At 38.1% G+C, this 21,413-nt stretch overlaps 2 protein-coding genes across 2 annotated transcripts in view; both read right to left on the bottom strand.

Moving 5' to 3' along the window:
• LOC309497183 (E3 SUMO-protein ligase ZBED1-like) overlaps positions 1 to 21,413 on the bottom strand; it is a 164,328-nt gene that overhangs the window by 59,211 nt on the left and 83,704 nt on the right. The window lies entirely within an intron of this gene.
• Positions 1 to 21,413, bottom strand: part of slc2a13a (solute carrier family 2 member 13a) — a 58,847-nt gene that overhangs the window by 19,801 nt on the left and 17,633 nt on the right. Inside the window, exon 4 of the mRNA XM_082167412.1 lies at positions 4,719 to 4,827. Within this exon, the coding sequence (XP_082023538.1) occupies positions 4,719 to 4,827 (109 nt within the window). The remainder of the gene's footprint in view (positions 1 to 4,718; positions 4,828 to 21,413) is intronic.

Here is a 21,413-nt window from a genome sequence, read left to right as displayed (position 1 = left end):
AGAGAGACAGACAGAGAAAGAGGTAGAGAGAAGCAATCCCATGGGGACTAATCTATTTTAATAATGAAAGGAAGGAACATTGTTTCATGCTTAGATGGTATACGGTATGTACACACACTGATCTGAACCCAAGTACACACATCAAACAAACAAATGATAGACTTTTTGAGTTAGGAGCATGGATTAAATGATCAGGGCAGAAGCATAATATATACATGCATGAATAATTCACATTAAGATCTAAAAGATAGGGTGAATTTTCATTTAATTTTGACTTTAAGGGCAAGTAAATCCGAACACAAAACTCTGAAAAGAAAAAGGAATATACAGATGTGCGAACAATCGAAAAAGTGCCTCAAGATAATATGACTAATATTGCGCATTCTATATTGAGCCTCATTTGACTGAAAAGGAGGCTTGTTTGTGCTGAAAAACAAGACATAACAAAGACATGTTATACTAGCACATAGGTTAAGTTGGACTGTAAATGCAGGATTTAACACCAAAACTGTCAACTGAACTCACCCCTGAAAATCTTCAAAGATTTGATGCCACTAATCTTGATCTTCTTTGAAAGACCTAGCCTAATTTTTAGAAGCCTGCGAATTTGTAAACACTACACTTTTTCCTCATTGTCCCCTACCTCCCTGAAATTACACAATTGGCAGACAACCAAGGGTGCGTTTCCAATACAAAATCATAACTCGCTGCTTAACCACCATAGTATGATGCATTGTTTGATAAATGTACTAGTAACAACTGTTTCCCAGATATTGGAGTAACATGGTCACACCTCCATCGTTTGAACCACATCGATTCCACAAATTGGATTTATTGACGTCACATGCAGGTGGTAGGTTAAGAACTTGCTAATTAACTGATTCAAAATCCCAGGTCAGTTATTGCAGTTCACAAAGCCATTCATTATTTTAATCATGTTAACATGCAATATGTAATTGATTTACAGTTTACTCCTGTATACAGTACATGCGGTTTATTCAGTCAGAAGCTTTCTCCACGTAATTTCTTCAAGAACATGGCATCTGAGGACTACTTATTTTTTTCGGTAACAATTTAGTTTAGGCTCCAATTCTCACTATTAACTAGTTGCTTATTAGCATGAATATTATAGGATATTGGCTGTTTATTAGTACTTATAAAGCACATATTAATGCCTCATTCTGCATGGCCAAATTCTACATCCCTTAATCCTACCCAATACCAAATTCAACAACTACCTTACTAATGATAAATAAGCAGTTATTAGGAGTTTATTGAGGTAAAAGTCATTGAATCATTGAACTATGTTGGTAATGATGGATCTTGGAACTATAGCTTGGTAACTATGCTTTTGGGAAACACACCCAAGATCAGAGCTTTTTTGTTTGTCTGGTCAGTGAACAGACTGTGAGAGGTTCACAGCTGGTAATTATGAATCATGCACAACTCCATATGAATCACAAAAACACAGAGCGCCAAAGGCCAGTGGTGCCAGCACTGTCACAAACCCAAGGAACAAGTCATAACGTACCAGCAAGAACGAAAACAGGCCAAAAATGTATCACTAGAACCAATCTGTTTTGCTGATGACCACTAGCGACTGTAATGAGCATCCGTCTTTATTAAAACGCAGAGATTCCGGATTGCTCTGCCTGTTTCGGCAACAGGGATTAATCTAATCATTTTATCCAGGCACAGATGAGGCTCAGTTGCCACACACATATACACATACAGAATGCCATCGACAACCCAACATCAGCAATATTGATTCCTCTACAACCCTTCAGACTTGTTTAAATGTTAGCACTCTGGTATTAGCATGTAACGACAATGTTCTATACTAAATAACACATTAGTTATCAATTAAGGCATGTGAATAATGGCTTGGGAGTGGAGTAAGGGGAGATAAAGCTGTTTGCAGGAAAGCAGACTAGTTCAATGTCTGATTGGAAGGAAGCATTAGCACAAGCTAATTACGACAGCAGAATGGCCAGTGCTTCAGCCTACACAGGGGTCTTGTCCATCAGGAGGGGATGCTTGTCACTGATAAAGCAATTCTATCGTCTTTGTGTTCAGATCAACGCTATCTCACGACCAATTTGTACGAATCCGTACGAGGTGGCTCACCCCTGTCTAAACCCCAGTGATGGGTAGGTTTTAGGGGTGGGGTCAGGGGTAGGTCATTAGTAAGAATTCATACGAATTGGGCAACTCGTAAAATATATACCATTTAGCAAAAATCTTATGAATTTGTACAAGTGAGGTCGTATGAATTCGTACGAATTAGCCACCTTTGTTCAAAAATTTGCAATTCTTTTGAGGAGTTACATCGTCACTGTCAGATGGAAATCTTTCTTATGAATTTTTGTTGACATAAATAATTACCATTGGTGACCCTTTATGTCGGTCTGTGGGTTTTGCGAATATTTAACCAATGAAAATAATTAAAAAGAGCTTGCAACTAAACCTCGTAACGCCATTGGATCCTCGTGCTGTCGGTAAAACCTCATGAAATTCTGTGGAAGATGCTGTAATTACAGTGTAAGGGCAGCCATTAGTAACATATAGGCAAGGCAAGTTTATTTATATAGCACATTTCATACACAATGGTAATTAAAAGTGCTTTACATAGAAGAAATTAAAATAATCAAAAGAAATAAGAATAATTAAAACAGTTTAGAATAAAAAAGAAGAGAAAATACAGTACAAACAGTCGGACGAACAGTGGCACAGTGCTCATTCAGTAAATGTACAGCTAAACAGAAGTGTTTTGAGTCTGGATTTGAATGTGACTACTGTAGGAGCACATCTGATCTCCTCTGGAAGCTGGTTCCAGCTGCGGCTGGCATAATAGCTAAAAGTAGACTCACCATGCTTAGAGTGAACCCCTGATGTGATCCTAATGATCTGAGTGATCTGTTGGGTTTATATTCAGTGAGCATATCTGCAATGTATTGAGGTCCTAGGCCATTGAATGATTTATATACCAGTAATAATACTTAAAAATCAATCCTAAATCTAACTGGGAGCCAGTGTAAAGACCTGAGGACTGGTGTGATATGTTCATATTTTCTGGTTCTGCTCAGAATCCTGGCGGCAGCGTTCTGTATGAGCTGCAACTGGCTTATGGTCTTTTTGGGAAGGCCAGTGAGGAGTCCATTACAATAATCCACCCTGCTGGTGATGAAAGCATGCACAAGTTTCTCTTAAGTCTTGTCTGGAAACAAAGGATCTAATTCTTGCAATATTTTTCAGTATGCTGATTTAGTTATTGCTTTGACATGACTACTGAAACTAAGGTCTGACTCTAGTGTCACACCAAGTTTCTTGACTTGATTTTTTGTTGTTTGACCCCTGGAGTGAAGGTATGCGTTCACCTTGAGAACTTCATCTTTGTTTCAAACGCAATGACTTCAGTTTTGTCTTCGTTTAACTGAAGAAAGTGTTGGCACATCCAACAGTTCACTTCATCAATGCATTAGCACAGGGAGTCAATGGGGCTTCTAAACAGTTTAACACACTTTTGAAAAATGTGATGTGGAATGTGGGAAGTGTGTCAAGGGCGCAGGTTGATGTTTTAAGGTGCTGTACGGTTTCTTCCACAATTTTGCCATCAATTTCTTTGAAATCAGACATAGTGACTACTTTCTCAGGTTGTGGTCCGATCTGTCTGACCCCAACTTAAGGATGTGCTGATCACCTTTCTGATATTATTGATTATCGTATAGCAGTGTAAGATTTGGATGTGTGCTTTTGGATGTGTGCTTTTCTGAACCAAATCGATTTTTCCAGCTGACATCAAATTGGCACACGTCCCCCAAGACATTTGCTCCATGAGAGGTATTGACAAATTCTTCGTGCAGAGGTTAAGCTTGACAGATAACACATCCCACAACAAGACTTCCTGTGTACAAAGGATTGACATCTGACAATGCAGGAACGATTGAGGAGTAGGGGATTGTGGGTAAATATGAAATAGCACATCAGGTTAAACCTACTAAACACTACTTCATACATGTGTGTGAGTGTACCTGTCAGTTTTAACTGCTACACTGTCTGTCTAAACCTGCTTTGGACAGATTGATTGACAACGACAGAAGGATAAGAATGAAGGTGTTTGATTGACCGAGAATGCCATTTTAGGATCCATCTGTCATGACCTGTCATCTTCCAAAATGACAGCTGAGAAATAAGTAAACACACAGTCGCACACACAATTTTCCCCTCTCCCTCCCTCCCATAAACACTTCTCGTTTTGCCATGAGAGGTTGCTTAGCAACAGCACACATTCCGAGATTGTTTACAATGCTTGAAAAATAGTCAGTGACTAAGGAGCGAAAAAGACAAGAGATCACGAAGAGGAAATCACACTTTAGAAGGGTATCCATTACAGTTAAGCTAAAATGAGAATTAAAGGCACAGTCACATCGGTGAATGAGAATGAACAACTTCTGAATTTTGAATTAGTTGTGAAACAGTCTGTCCTCTTACATAAATGGACATCTATTGTGGCATTTTTTAAAAAGGAGACATATTTGAATCAAGATATATTTGATAATTATACTTTGTAGACATACTATTGCTTTGGTCCAAGAAACCTAAATTGGCATTATTACTGGCTTTACATGTGAAATGCTCAAAAAAAAATGAGCAGACTTGATAATAGTACTTCAGTTGAGATTCAAAGAACACCTGAGAATTGAGTGAAGGAGACTTACATGACCGTGTTGATGCCAGAAAGCTGCTGGAACATCTGGAGTCCACAACCCACAATGAGAGCACGGCGAGCCGGAGGGTAGGTCAGCATGCGCCAGATCACTGGGCCCTCTGGAAGCACAAATATAAATACATATTTACGTCAACATGTAGACTTGCATCAACAACAAGAATGACTCACACATCCTATTATGAGAAATACCTCTGTCCCTGTTAAAGCCCCATTTACACCGACAGCGATTAAATTGATTTAATGAGATTTGAGAGCTATGGTGGTTTCATGGCAGTAGATTTGGGAATGGATGGTACTCAGTTTATGGGCTGAATTAAAGCCCTTTTATAACGTTAAAAAACGACCGGCAATATGAGTTGCACCAGGAAGAAGCAAAACTGAGAAATGGTAGTTTGACACTCATTACATTTACTAACATTTAAACACGTCTTTTATTTTGTATTACATTTAGAAAACCTTCTTATATATTGCATATTTTATAATTCATTATTTAAAATCATGAAATTCAAGTGTATTGTTTGGACATTTTTATTCAGAGGACAAAATCTAGTCAACAAAAACTCTCTCTTCACAGTGTGACCAAAAAAACCCCCATAACTTTTAACACAATAATTATCTCTCAAATGTTTGAATTTAAAATGGCTGCCTACTCTTAGTAAGCTGATATCAAAAAAGGCTAATCCATGGCATTAAAATAAGCACATACATTTATTAGTTTCTTTCCAAGACAATGACATGAATTAAATTGATTTCAAACATTTAATAAGAGCAGCACAGAGGTTATTACAGAAAAATCATAAGTATATAGAGAAAAATAATGCCACAGGGGTTTGGAAATGACATGATGAGAACATTATGACAGAATATTCATGTTTGGGTGTATTATTCCTATAATTCTATCCACTCCCACACATAAACCTCTATTGGGAGTGAAATTGTGCTGTGTTAGTCTGATATTGTCAGAGGAAGCTTGCAGGTTCTCGTGTCGAGTGATGACTGGATATTCTCCAGAGACAGCGACTAGAGGTGCTTATTTGATTACCGCTCCAAACTCAAATTTATGAACCACTAGGAATAGGACTGTACAGAGGAACAGTGATTTTAATGAGACACTAACTTCATCCACTCAGACATGCAATCCTTACTTCCAAACAAAACTGGCAAAACATCTGTGTGCCCTTTTAATCTAATTGCAGTGGGTTTAGGGAACATGGTAACTAAGGAGGCCCCAGAAGTCATCATGGAAGTTATACAACAAATCTGCATCGTGTCTAAGATGATGTGAAGAACTACTTGGTTTCCTTAATTATCTGTTTTAAAGTTCAACTTTCAGTCAGACATATTTTTTCCCAACATTTTTTCTTGTATTGTATGGGCGTTGCTAGAGATTTTTGGTGGTTTCTTACTGGCCAAGTCAATGCAGTCCACCCCCAGTTCTCTGTGATATTTTGGTCTCTAGATTCAACAAGTCTACAGCTTGTTAGTACAGTAGAGTTTTAACCAGTCAGTAAACATCTGGTTTTGTGACATCACTTTGAAACACACGTTTTTAAAAGTTTGCGTTTTCAGGCCCCCAAAACGCTGTTGACGTGTAAATGAATGGCAAATGCACATAAAAGTTTTCCAGTTTTAGTTGAAAATAGAGTTGTGTTAATGGCCCCTAACACCCCAAATGCAGAACCAGGCACTGGTTACCATGTCAGCAAAGGCACATCAACAAAATAAAGGGGGCGGTCACAATAAACATTTCATTCCATTTACATCCATTTAAACGCATGCGAATGCATCAGACCGGAAACGCAAGCTCATGAGAAAAGTTTTGCATTTCGCTGCGTTCCAAAGTTCAAATTTGACCTATGAAATCGCATCACGTGAAGATATGTGACCAGTCCCAGACAGGAACGTAGTGTCGGCCCAGATCCGGCCCACATCTGGTGCGTGTGGATTCCACATGTACCAGATGTGGGCCAACACTATGTTGCTGTCTTGGGTAGAAGATCGATGCGTCATGGCGTGACCTCTTGTCTGAATTAAAAGAATGCATATTTTTGCAGTAAAGTTAAGTAGATTGTATAATTTTTACATTTTGAATGTATTACTATTTGTTACATGTGTGCTCAAAGTTTAGTGTGGCCACGGCTTAAGACTGTTTTACAACCCAAAGGAATTTAGTATAATCAAAAAACAAAACACAAGTTATAGGGCCCTATCTTACACCCGGCGCAATGCAGTGCCAAGCGTGATGCAAATGTTTTTTGCTAGTTTCAGTCCGACGCAGTTATCATTTTCACGTCCTGCGCCACGTTGTTTAAATAGCAAATGCATTTGCGCCCATTTGTGCGGCCATGGGCGTGCTGGTCTGAAAACGAGGTGTGTTCTGGCGCATTGTTGACGCGTTGCTATTTTTTTTGTTATTTAATGAGCGGTTTAGTAATGTGCGCCTATAGGCGGGTCCACAACGCACGTACATTCTGCTTATTAAACACACAGGGACGCACAGCAGCACACAAACATGCCACATATTTAAAATAAAAGGATTACAATGTAAAAGATTATTATTGTGTACATAAAGATATGGTGGAATCTGGCTTGTCCCGTAGATGATCTGCTTGCACACTTTAACCTCGCACACGAGCAGTTCCGTTTGCGCTGGAGACGCGTTCGGTCTTTCCACTATCAAATTCCGTCATATAAATAGCGAATCTGCCATGGCGCGAGCACAACTTGCTTTTAAATGGAATGGGAGATGAGACTGATTGGTTTAATGCACGTAAATCCCAAAACACACCCATTACCCATTATGAGAATAGGGACAACCCTTTTAGACCATGCGCCTGGCGCGCCGACTATTTTTCCCAACTAGCAAAAGTGGATTCGGACACGCCCTAAGTGAACTTTAGACCATGCGCTTAGATCGTTAAAATAGGGCCCTTAAAGTGTATGTACGCCAGTATTCCAATCCAATATAGCCTATTTGAAGAAGGCAGAAATTGATTTCATCAAGTGCAACATGTTCCAGGAGCAACATCTTTGTTGATCCTGGAACAACATTCCAATCAACCAATCAGATTTGAGTGACAAGTTTACAGTCTATGTCAAGTTTAGCCTTACAACCAGGATTAGGTGCTTCTAAGCATAATTTCCCTCTTATTTAAGGGATAAGTTATGAGTAGGGTTAGGTTTAGGGGTAGAGATATGCTTACAACAAAATGTTCAGATAGGAATGTTGTTCCAGCATCAACAAAGTATGTTGACCCAGGAACGCCTCAATCTCAGCAAAATCAGGACGTGCTTGAAGATGGGTTGCAAATGAGCACTTGAATTTTCTCTTAACATACTTTAACACCCTTAAATTTGCAAAAAATCTCCTCTTCATCTCCATGGAAACCATTTGGCCAGTTAGCTTAGCTATTTATCAAAGGGTGAGACATTAACTGAAGCAGTGAAATGTTGGCATTACGGTTTTTGTTGTTGTTTTTGTTTTGTTTTTACGAGAAGGTAATTATTTTCCTTTTGATCCTTACCATCATGGAATCCCCAATTATGTTCAACTGCAATGACACTAGCCCGGAAAAACACCTTTTTTCTTAAATGCCCCTGAAAGCAATTAGAGTGTGCACTCTTGACTAGTGTGGCAGGAGCTTCTTTAAGTGGAAGTCATTTTACACGTCAATTACTGTTACACGATCTCTTTACAGTGAATGTTTGTTTTTTTGCATTTCATAACACTGAGTTTGGTTTTATCCAGCTATGCTGCAGTACATTTTAAAGACATTCTAAAAAACACACCTGAAATAAAGCAAATAATGTTACTGTCACATTCAGTTGTTGTTTCATTTTCATAGACTTTGTTTATCATTATTTCCCGTGTTTCCTTAGTTGTCTTGGGCTGTGTCCGAAATTGCTCCTTATACCCTTAAATAGGGCACTATTTGAGGGGACAGTCATTTGTAATGGTGTCTGAAACCACAGTGGACGTTATTGAGTGCACTCAATATGAGTGGATTAATGAAGGGAATAGTGAATAGTGATTTCGAACATAGCTACGGTTACTAAATATGTTTTGATTGGTTGTCATGGTTACTCATTGTTTCATTGATTTCACTCACCTGATCCTTGTTTTGTTCATTAAGTTCACTTTATATACATTGCAAGTTCATATACATATTCAGTTCAGTTTTCTCATTGTCTAGTGTTGACTGTGCTCTTGCACAGTGGTTTTCAATCCTGGTCCTGGGGACCCACAGCTCTGCACAGTTTGTATCGGTGCGTCCCAATTCGCATACTATCCGTCCTAAATAGTATTTGAAAATAGGATTAGTACATCCCAAATCGTAGTATGTTGAAATGAGTGTTCCAAAGATACCCGGATGGTCTACTATTTCCGGTCAGAATCCGAAGTGCAGATCGATGCGCACTCTAACAGCTAATATTGCCCACAACCCATCGCGCGTTGGACGAGGATTCGGTTAGAACTACAAACACGAGTGAAAGTGAAAAAAAAAAAAAAAAAAAAAATACAGACATGGAGTCCGGCGCGCGAGTCCGGCGGTTATGTAGAGAGGTTTAGATAAAGGGGTTTCAGAAATTAATTATCAGTATCTAACCTGACGAAAATGTATTTATTCAATGTTGTCTACATTATATTGCATCTGCAGCAGCATTGTGAACTTTTGTAAAGATACGTTTTGCCATTAACTTTTAAATGCATCATTATTATATTCAAACTGCAAACACATGAGGAGAGTCTCCGCATGAAGACCCACGACTGGCAGATCAATGTGCAACTAACTACATTTCTCTCCGAAACGGTAGGAAATTAAATTAGATTGAATGGAGGATTTTAAATGTGACAAGATGATTGACAGGGCAGTTTACGATGACAGGATGCACGCGACAGATCTGTCCGTTAAGATGACGAAGTAGTATGTCCCAAAGCTTGCCTACTCTTGCTACACACTCAAAAGTATGTACTTTTTCTTCACAAAAAGAGTACATACTTTTAGGGCGTAGTATAAGTAGGCGAATTGGGACGCAGCAGATGTCTCCCTCATTTAACACACCTGATTCAGATCATCAGCTCGCTAGGAAAGAGCTCTATGAGCTGAACTGGGTGTGTCAGATAAAGGAGACATATGGGTCCCCAGGACCACCACACCATTTTACTTCATGATAAATAAAATACAATTATAAAAATAACAAGAAATAATAATAAGAATATTATTAAAGTGTAGCAGACCTATGATGAAGTGTTGCTAATATAATGATTATTCAGAATTACATGAATAAAATTTGATATAATTTGAATTTGAAAGGCTTTATATTAAAAAAAGAAATATACGAAAACAAATTACTTTCAAAAAGGAATGTGGCAAAACAGGTTTATGGAAACATTGGCAGGGGCAATGCTACATCATAACAACGTTTATGCATAATTTATAGCAATACATTTGTTATGTAAAAAAATAATGAATAATCTGTCATCTAAGGATGTAGGATAAAAAAAAATGATCTAATTGTGCTATCTGACCGAATAACTCACTCTACAGTAACATTACAGCATTCTATACCTTTCAATGCCATAACCACCCGCACTAGAAATACACCAGCTGATCAAGTTATCAACAAAGAAGCCCACAATCGCTAAGGCTGCCTGAGAACAAGTGACCTCCATTGATAACAAAAATCCCTGTCAGCGATATCTGAATCGATTCAAAGATAGCAGACTGACCACTTGTGTGTTATCACGAGGCAGTGCAATAGAGGACAGGCGAAGACCGTTGGCCTTTTTCTTTCATATACACCTTGGCAACAAAGAAACAATAAGATGAATGTGCCATTAGACAGGCTGATATTTATTTTATGTGCGTCTGACCGAGCCTCAGGCATCCCTGTTTTCAGTCACCACGTCGGCCTCCTTATCTCTGGCCTTGGTTAAGCTTGAGCCACCCTGCTACACAGATGCACCTTGGCATCTGGGTAGTTATTCAAGAGTGCCCTGGGTAACTGGTTGCTAGGTTTCCAGACGTGCCCAGGAGACGGGAGTGAGGTCTCGCTTTCTCACGCTTATTCTAGCATTTTCTCTCTCTAGTACAGTCACCTAGAAGCTTTGTTCATTCTGCTAGGCTTTGAAAAGAAGATACAAAGAAAGTCACCAGCGCTAGGGTAGATTAATCACAAATTGTAGTCGGTTACTGATTCCAAATTACATGACGAAAAATGTAGTTAGTAACGTAATCCATTAGATTACACATTTAAGGTAATATAATCGGACTACTTTTAGATTACTTTTGACCTAACCCGTTTACCAAATTGATTTGAATAGTATAGGTTATGAATAGGATACCATATTGATATAAAATACAAAGAGAAAGAAAATACATTCCATTCTTTATCCACAGAAGACGAAGTTGATTATAAAACAACATACGATTTATTACGAACTCAGAATAACAAGCCAACATGCGAGACAATGTGCAATGCACAAACAACAATCAACAATGAACAGCACAAAGGGAGGAACTTAAATACACAGAGATGATTAACTAAAAGACGAACAGCTGTGATTAGTGTCAGTGTCCATGGTGACGGATCAGTGGCGGGAAAACAAAGACAAAGAAACACAATAAAAACGGCAAAAGCCCCAAAATACAATTAATATAAATGTGTATACTAGGCAGTATGCAGTACACGTTGTGCAGTATACACTAAACAGAACTCTAGAATTGTATTTCAAGAATTAACATGGACCTTTTAATCATCAATTTTATGTCAGTGGTTTGACTTCAATTTCACAGACTGAATTACGCTCCCTAAACAGTATATTACACCAATATTGACAAAATGTCAATATTTCCCTCCACGCAGACATAATTGGTCTGTATTACTGACAGGTTTATCACAGGTTTTGTCACAAAAGCGTTCACTTTTGTGGCCTTTTGAAAGGAGAGAACTATATGTTCCCAGATGGGCAGTGACATTTCACCGGCACAAAGCTTATAGGCATCAGTGATGCAATGAACAAAAGCATATTGTTTGGAGATGGCACCCCATGGCCATAAAGGGGGGTGGGGGGCTTCACAGAGTCATGACAGAAAGAGGAAGAGTAGAAAAAATTAAGACATGACTAATTTACTGTAAGTGTTCAGTACTGTAACCATGCACAAACCACTTCAAATAAAACTGAAAAAAAGAGTGTAAGTGAACTTTTTCGGTGTTTCAGTACTAAAATATCTCAACTCTAAATAAGCTAGTCGTTGGTGGATTTCTCTTTAAAATGTAAATGCTGCATGCAGGTATGTGGTGCCTTCAAAACATTGAATTGTTTGAGCTACTAGCCTGATGAGCTACGCCGCTAACCAGTGGTGTGAGTTTGGGGCTTGACCATTTAATGGTAGACAGGAGGCATGAACTTTAACTCACCATTAGCACATTGCTATGTAGTCGCTGGAGCGTTCTAGGTTATTGCACACAAAATACAGCAAGGTTTACTTTAACAAAATGCAGGATAAAAAATGTGCATCAGGTGTGTTTTTGCTTTGTTATTTATACAATTTATGAAGGTGCTCTAAACTGAATTGTTATAACATTCTGATGTAATTGTACAATGCTATCATATTTCGACATGAAACTTGTCTAGTTTTATTGCTGAAATAACAACAAATTCATACATCATTTCATCCAATTTTTTTGACATAAGTCACAAAACTCTTGCTGGAAGAGTTACGTAAATACACTGTAAAAAAAATGGGGGAAGATGACTCACTGGAACAGACTGGGGAATTTCTCTCACTGAAGCAGATTGGTGAATTTCTCTATACACACAGAGGTGTGTATACTTCAAGTAAGTCATGAGCTTAAGTCATGATGGTAGAGACGAGACCAGACACTGAATGTGTGTGTGTGTGTGTGTGTGTGAATGTGTGTCTGTCTGTGTGTGTGTGTGTGTGTGTGTGTGTGTGTGTGTGTGTGTGTGTGTGTGTGTGTGTGTGTGTGTGTGTGTGTGTGTGTGTGTGTGTGTGTGTGTGTGTGTGTGTGTGTGTGTGTGTGTGTGTGTGTGTGTGTGTGTGTGTGCATAAGTTGATGAGGTGATTAGTACATGCAAGACTCTTTATTGGTAAAAGTTGGAAGAGGTTTGCTGAAAACTGCAGCAGCCTGGAATATGATCAAGCTTCTGCTGTACTCTGACTTTCATTTAATATTAATATGCCAAGAAAAATCCTACAGTAAAATAGAGGTTCTCTCTTGTTCTTTTACACTTTTTCCATCTCTCTTTAATTACAGATATGCCGTGAAGTTAGAGACATGACCACCCAATGTTAAAACCAATGTTAAAATGCATAATCTCTAAAGCTTCATACAGTATACATATTTAGGTGATTGTATAGACACTGACTTTAATATAGTAGTATGTAGTATTGTATAGACATTCAATACTATACAAGATTCAGTACAATACTACACTTGCAGTACATACAGTTTACAATATATTCACCCTACTACTGTAAGCTGTGATTACTATACTTTTTTACATAATTACAAAATGTGTTTACTTTGTTACAATATATTGTTTGATTTTGAGCACAGATAAAATGGTTTTGAGGCAATTGTTTGATTTTGCCAGAAGAGTCAATTCTCTGAATATAGTTTGAAGATTTGGTTTTGTGTTTAAGGTTTTGACAAAGTGGGTAATGGTTTCGAGAAAATTTAGCAATTCAGAAATTCTGTAAAACATTTATCACATGTCCTGAATTCAAACTTCAAGTGGATTTTGGTATAATGTGTGATGGAGGCAATTTTTATATTGTGAGTGATGGTAATCACTAGGGAAAAAAACAAGTTAATTAACTACACACCGGTGAGACACATGAAGTAAACTTGGAACAGTGCAAAACTAATAGGCTAACAATTCAATCAAAACACAAACCCAGAAATAGACATATTTATCCGTGCGCATCATTTAAAAATAAAATAAAAAATCATATACTTGTAATCTTTCATCAAAAATGTTAACCTCCCCTCCTTCCCCTCAAAACGATGTCTGTTCTCTTCATAACGTGCGCCTCGGCCGAGGGTTGGACTAAATATCCTTCACAACTGACTGCAAACTGACATTTAGAACTGCCTCCATTTAGTTAGCAACGCCCAACTTCCTACGATCCAATCAATACTCGAAGACAAAATCAAATCTGAATACCAATATTCCTTTAATGAAACGATTTATGAAGACAGACACACCTAAACAAGATCAAGTACACACGTCATAATAATAATAATAATCTAGAGAGATGACAAAGCAATCTAAAAGATATTTACTCCTAAAAAGGTTTAAAGAATGAATGAATGAGGCATTTTATCCAGTGCTTTACTAAGTACTACTGTATATCCAAAGCACTTTACAATCATATACAATCATAAAGGACATTCCATCTCCTCAAAGTCAAACGTTTAAGGGCAAGAGAAGAACAAAATGCCAATTTCTTTCAGTGGTTTGATATTGTGTAAAGCAATAGGTCAACAGCACATTCCAGCCTGACAATATCCCACAGAATGATGGAAAATTATGTTTTCACAGATGACAGGAGAACATAAGGGACAAATACACTTTACACAACTGTCTGTCTCCCCTGGCTTAAACTCGCTCCCATTTACCCTCTTGAGACCAGGGCCGCTGAATATCACCTGATCTCAGTGCTGTTGTCATTGGAAACACGATTTACACAAAAGCACATCATAAATAGAGTGAGACACCAGCTGCTTTTTTAACAGATTATTTCACTGAGATCACCCAAAAACATTTAAAAATGACTAAAGCTGACGAAACTGAATTTCAATAATTTAAGGCATTTGTATGATTACTATACTACTAACAATCCTAGTTCACATAGTCTTAAAGACATAATCAAATCAAATGATTTAGAAATAACAAAATTGCATTCAAATCATTTCATGGGGTTTTAAATACAGTATCTGGGGCATATTTTCCTAATCTAAACAATATTTCAATGTTTTCTCGCACTTTTATCAGCATGTATTCACTAACATTTAACTTCCTAGAGCTCTTTTCAGACCTAGAGTCCAAACCTTTCTAATAACATCATCAGCTATTATGTGTGAACTGTATGAAAATGCATGAAAAGCCTCTCTTCTATTGAGCATGCTTGAAAAAGCTCAAATTATTCAAGATTTCTGGGACATTGTTCTAAGCGACTGTTCTTTTCTGCTTCCCACAATCCTCATAAATGTCACCAAAATGGCAGAATTTGCAATGAGAAGCACATCTCATATTGTAAGACATCATCATTGTGACAGTTTTCGCCTGTTGTGTGTGTATGTTTGTGTGTCCAGTTAGATATGGCAGATAAGAGATTTCAGCACGATTTGTCATACCTGTAGTCTCTGGTCCTGCTCATTTGGGAAACATCTACACAAAGGTTGCAACAGATTAGCTGTATATTTAAACTGGGAGCATTATATTATAAAAGCTACAGACTGTATGTTGAATGAACATAACATGGCAAACATCACAGAACTCCTGAATAGATCATTATGTTCTAATGCTCTCTGGTCTTGTTAATATTATGCACTAAAAGCCTGAGATCCAATCTTCTCACATTATGCTTTATCAAAGGATAATATAGGTTATTTTCAATGCCTCGCTCTATGATACGATCACTATGATTGTATCAGAACAAACACACATACAGTTTAATACACCCATACACAAAATAAACAAAAATGAGCCATGCATTTACAGAAAATTTGTCTGAAAGGCTTTTTGCACACTTTAAAAAAGAGCTATTTTGAACATAGGCCTGAAAACTAGGCTAGTACATGAATGAAAACACTTTTAGTTGCACAAGCAAGAGTTATGAAATGTGAAAATACGGAATTTGCTGTTTACAATCCACTGGAAGTACATGTTGCATTCTCAGTATTGCCACAAGGGGCACTATAGTTGACATTAGTGTAAACTATTAAGCGGTTTACATGACACCTTTTTCAACTAAAAACTTTTTATTTTATTTTTATAGATTTTGGGTGGTCATTTAGACGTCATTTAGATGTCATTTTCAATCTTTTGAAAACGTGTTTCAAGGTGCAAGTTTCTGAAAATGATACCGTTATCGTCTCCATGTAAACTACAAAAATGTGAATTTTTAATAACAGTGACGTCATGCGCAAGCATATTACGTATTAAAGCAGCACTCAGTAGCTTCGGGACTTCTTCGCTGTATTCTCGCTTTTTGCTCGCAGGTTTCTCTCTAGAGCTCCCCCCACAGCTTCGGAATAGATATTTGACAACACTGTCGTAAAAACTCGTTGGTGATTCTCAGACACCAGAGGCTATAGATCAACGACATCAAAGCAGATGGGACGTTCTTTAAAACGTCTTCTTCATTCGGGTTCGGACAGCATGAGGGAGCGCAATAATGACAGCATTTTAGCAGATTTCTTTTGGCCGTAAAGCAATTGTTTACATCGCGAGACCTGATATCACGCGAGACTAACTGACGCAGCGGCCGGCGGCCCGCCGGCTCAAAGTTGCAAGTGCGTATTTTCTGCTCACGGGCACCAGGGGGGTGCGAAACGACCACCATTCAACCCGAAACAAGTAATATAACCATTCCAATGACTCCGAAGCTGTTCAGTTAAGGTAAAAAAAGTTACTTAGTTCACCTTTAAGTCTATAGGCGCGTTTCATTACAAAGTGACATCGCCAACTACTGGCCTGGCATGAATATTATAGTTGTTTTCGCAGATCCGTGTGAACAGGGATCATTTTGACAAGGTTGCAGCCTGTACGTGAAAAAGGCAAACTTTTCAGTTTTTAGTACATCGTTGTAATTTAAACATACCTTCAGTTTTCTCATTCAGGTCAACTATTTTAAAGGGATACTTCAGGATTTAGCATTAAGCTTTGTATTAGTAGAAAACCTGTAGTATTTTTGAATTACCGTGCTTTCCACCCTCATATCCCCCTGAGATGAGAGATTTATGTATTTTTTGTCTGGAAAAAATCCTCCGATGACGCAAAAATCGTCATTTTGCGTCATCGGAGGATTTTCTGGCCAGAGGCTAAAGACTACAGCCAGTAGGAGGGGCTGTCCCGCATGTTTTCAAACCCGCCCATAGAGGGTGGGATCTCACTCACAGAATGTACACATAGTATCAGCCGTCTTTCTTTGGAAGCTAAGCAAACAGGCTCTTGTTTTGTGGAGGAAGCTGAGTAGTAGGAGAAAGCTGAGTAGTAGGGATTACCATCCTCTTTTTCCCGGACATGTCCGGCCGTCGAGATCGTCCAAAATGTCCGGGATTCGGCTTTTGGTTTCTGCAGTCGCCATTCATTGTTTACATGCACACCTTTTGTTTCAATCCAACTGAATTCATTCCGATTGGTGTATCTGAATGTAGTGTTTACATGAATGCTAAACAAGTGATCGGTTGATGTTCGTTTTAACATTGCTAAGAAAATTCCTGCTCCTCCGTGAGAGATACGAGATCGGTGCGTCTCAGTAATCACGCCACCGGCCTCGCGCCGGCCTCGCGCCGTTCTCCCGCGGCCCTCAGCCTCGTCCTGCTCGCCACAGTAAACATGATGAATGGTGACTGTAGAACACAAAAGCCGAATCCCGGACATTTTGGGGGCAATCTCGAAATACCGGGCAAACTCGTCACGGAGTCTCACTAGTAGCCTAGCCTTCTTGTTTTCAACTGCGCTCTCTAACTGGTAGGCGTGGCTTGGGAGTGGCCTCCTAGGGCAGCGAAGCAAGTGCATTCTGGGAGTTGTTGTCTTTCATCCACATAAGCCAAAAATAAATTTTATGGCTTTTCTCAGTCTAGAAAGCTCCAAATTCAAAAATAATTTCACATTTCTTCTACATAAATGACCTATTTTAAATACACATTCATCTTTCCAGAGGTGAAGTATCCCTTTAATGAGGGAGGAACATTTTGAAGAGAATCATGCTGAACTATTAAGATGTTTATAGCTAACTATGTGAAATATTCTATTCAGTCTACAATTTATTTGAATTTTTTTCATCATTTACTTGTGTCTTTTATGTATAAAAATAGGTCATTTCAATACTTATTTTGTGAAAATGTATATCAGTCTTTCAGAAAAATAGGACTGGAGGTCATTTCCACCACACTAACCTCTTCTTCTTCTTCTTCTTCATCTTCTTATGTAAGTTAAGTTTACTTACCAAAGAGACAACGGTGTCTGAAAAGAGCATGTTTGAGATGAAATACGACACATGTAATTTGTGGGGGAATTTAGTAAAACTATGCAAATAGAGTGAAAATATTATTGAATTCTGTATATTTAAAATAATACTATTTTAAATATACAGTTCAATTTAGATAATTTCAGTCTAAAAGTGAAATTACACTGCACAATGCACTGGAAATTCTCATTACTTTCAGGACAGTGTATATATATATCATTGTATGTATATATATATATATATATATTGCTTTCTGCTTTTTTTCAACTCTGACTACTGAAGTAAAAGACAGCACCTTCAGCATTGTAATATTCAATTTGTCATGTTATAAATAAGACTTGCAAATCTTGCCACTTAGGGGATAATGAAGTCTGGAGATGAAAGCAGACGTTTAGTTGCAAGGTGTTAAAAAGGTGTAACACCGTGCATAAAAGCACACTGTACAAGATGTACAGTTGTACAAATCAAGCGAAAACACATCTACACACATAAATACACATTATCATTAATTAATTTGTTCAAATTTTATATGTGCTGCTGAACATGTGTGGAGTCCATGTGTATATCTAACCAAATTTCCTAGAGGCATGAGCTCCATAAGAGTTTCATGAAATCTCTGAATTATTCATTCAGGGTGTCGTTAATACTGCCTATATTTCTTACTCATTGGAGAAGCATGCCTCTACCTACATTTTTGCAAAACTCAAAAAAATTTGCCTATTCATACAGTTCCCTGCAGTTTCCAGTTGAAATGAACACCAGTAATACACTTACAAATTGTATTTCTGTTCACACAAATTATGATAAAGGGGCAGATTATCGATTAATAAAAACTTATTTTCATGCGGTTCCTTTCAAAATACTATGTTATGACCTCAAAAAAACTTTTACCATAGTGCATGATTTGTATTCTCACATATTTAGATTTTCACATTAACAGCTTCATAAGTATGGCCTTTCTGCCATTGTAAACTTGATCAGTAGCTCATCTCATTGTACTTTCCCTATGCAGAGTTCTTGAGTCCTGTGAAACGTGTCAAGACAAAGACTTGTCAAAGCAATCTAAAATGGCATGGTTTCTTCAGAAAATGCATTTTTGCTCATGTTTGTATTTGTAATCACTATCGGTTAGGTATAGGTGGTTCATTATTTTCAAACATGATTGAGCATTAGCCTTTTAGCCACAGAGTCGCTACGTACAACAAATACATCATAAAACTTTGCGTATATGTTTCAGATAAAACTGAACACATTTTTTGCATTACCACGTCACAAAATGTGCAAGAAGCAACTTCATAAAATCATTTTGCAGTAATGTTTTCAGTCACATTTTCCCAGTAAGCCAAATTGGAGCTTTAGCATGGCCAGGCTAAGGGTACGTTTACACGACAACGAAATGCTTAAAACTGAAAGTTTTTCCTTGAGTTTTCCGCGTACAAATGACACCATTGTCAAAACTATCCCCATTCACACATCAGCGAAAACGACTAAAAACGCTGTATTCTGCTGCCAGGCCATTAGATGGCGATAAAACACTATAGACTGAACACGTAATACGCATGTGCATGACGTCATTGTCTACAGAGATTAGCAATTTTGTTGTTTACACGGAGACCGTTTTGCACTTTGAAACCCGTTTTCAAAAGTTTGCGTCTTCAGGCCCCCAAAACGCCATTGTCATGTAAACGAACGGCCAAAACGCATAAAAAGTTGTACGTTTTTAGTTGAAAATGGTGTCGTGTAAACAGCCCCTAATATTCAGTAGCCTACAACAACACAAGTGTGAGTGTAATATTGCTTAATTGTATCCTTACAAATCAATATGATTTTATTAAAAAGGCTAAGGAAACTGTTTTAAAAGGTCTTACATTTATCATTCCTCTCGCTGATTCACTTCTCTCGCTTGATGTGTGATGTTTCATTTTAGCTGTCTCCGTCTTTGCAATACCAGATGGCAGGTTTAACAGTGTCACCTCATTTAGACGATTTCTCATTACATTTCCCTTGATCCTCTCCACATCTACCGTTTCCTTTTCTATTAGTGCTGAGGTGTTTCACATCAGGAACAATCAAAACAAACAAGACGACAAACAAAAACAGAACAACATCCAATCCGCACAGTAGGACAATGCGTCATGATTGCAATGCAAATATAATTATATTCTCTTCAAAATCTCTGTCACCACTGAAATTATGCGGTGCATGTGAACTGTAACCGCTGATATCACTGTTACTGTCCACAGGTGTGGAGTGAGCGGGGCTGGGCAGGTGTTTTCGATTTATTCTCTGTGGGAGTTGAGTGGCAGGCTTGTGCAGAGGATTGTGGGATTAACAGGCATAAGGTATGTTAGTTTGCTGGTCCCCAGCATGGGAAGCGGGAGTGGTGGTTCACCAGCTAGACCACCAACATACTTTTTTTTTTTTACCAGGCTCCTATTTTTAGGTTCAGTAATTTCACTTTAATGGCAATGAAAAAGTTATTAGTCAGTTATTGAAATGGCTTATTTTCAAAAATGTCACTTTAGTCAATTAATTGGTATTTAACAAATTTGACTGAATGTTGCTGCAAAACCAGGTAAGTCCATGTGCACGTTTTTTTTCTTCACAAAAACCTCTAAGACCACCTCTTTGGACAACAAGACATAGTTACAAAATTAGTACTAAAAATGCAACTGTAAAGATTGCAAATGACGAAAGCAGAATTCAAAATGTAACAATGAAGAAACTAATCCACACAGTAGGGGGAGCTGTGATGCAAGTGACTTCCACATCCGTTTCCACATCAGTTTTACAGTAGCACAAGGAACATGGTTGTGTTTACTTGCTACATTCAAAATCCTGTCATTGCCACTGTAACAATGGACAAAACATGATAAAAACTTGCAGCTCTGCAATTGAAAGCCGGCTCATATGCAAGCCGTCATCCATCTTGAAATCAAATGATTTGATGCATATCTTCTGATTGTATCATCCCCTGACAAAGGGATGTGGCGTTTAGCGGTTTCTGCCAACGAACCGGACTTTAGCGGATTTTAAACTAAAGTATTTGATGAACGTATGGTATGTGCGGAGAGCATTCGTTCAATATCATTATCGAATTTTTGACGGAGATAGCGTTTAGAGGCTTTTGCATCTAAACTCTTTGTTGAACCAAGGAATATATACCAAGATGGTGCTTGGTTTAACGAGAGAATTAAATCCCGCCCTCTAAATTAAAGATCCAACCACTAATTGGTAAAGTCATCATGTCACTGCAACTCATGTTAGAAGCTCCTGTTCCCATAGAAACAGTCAGTGTGCTGAAACATGCCCTTTGGACACACACTCCCTGTCGATCCCTGTTGAAACATGCATGAATTCCATGTTAGTCCAGGCTGGTTTATGCTGGTGGTATAGTGCTGGTCTAGCTGGTGGACCAGCATGCTGTTCTCAAGCAAGAATGAGCTGGTGTAGCT

This window comes from Leuciscus leuciscus (genome assembly GCF_965113295.1).
Source record: "Leuciscus leuciscus genome assembly, chromosome: 4".
Classification (NCBI taxonomy): Eukaryota; Metazoa; Chordata; class Actinopteri; order Cypriniformes; family Leuciscidae; genus Leuciscus; species Leuciscus leuciscus.
Note: the sequence above shows the minus strand (reverse complement) of the source record. Positions and strands in the feature narration are given on the sequence as shown.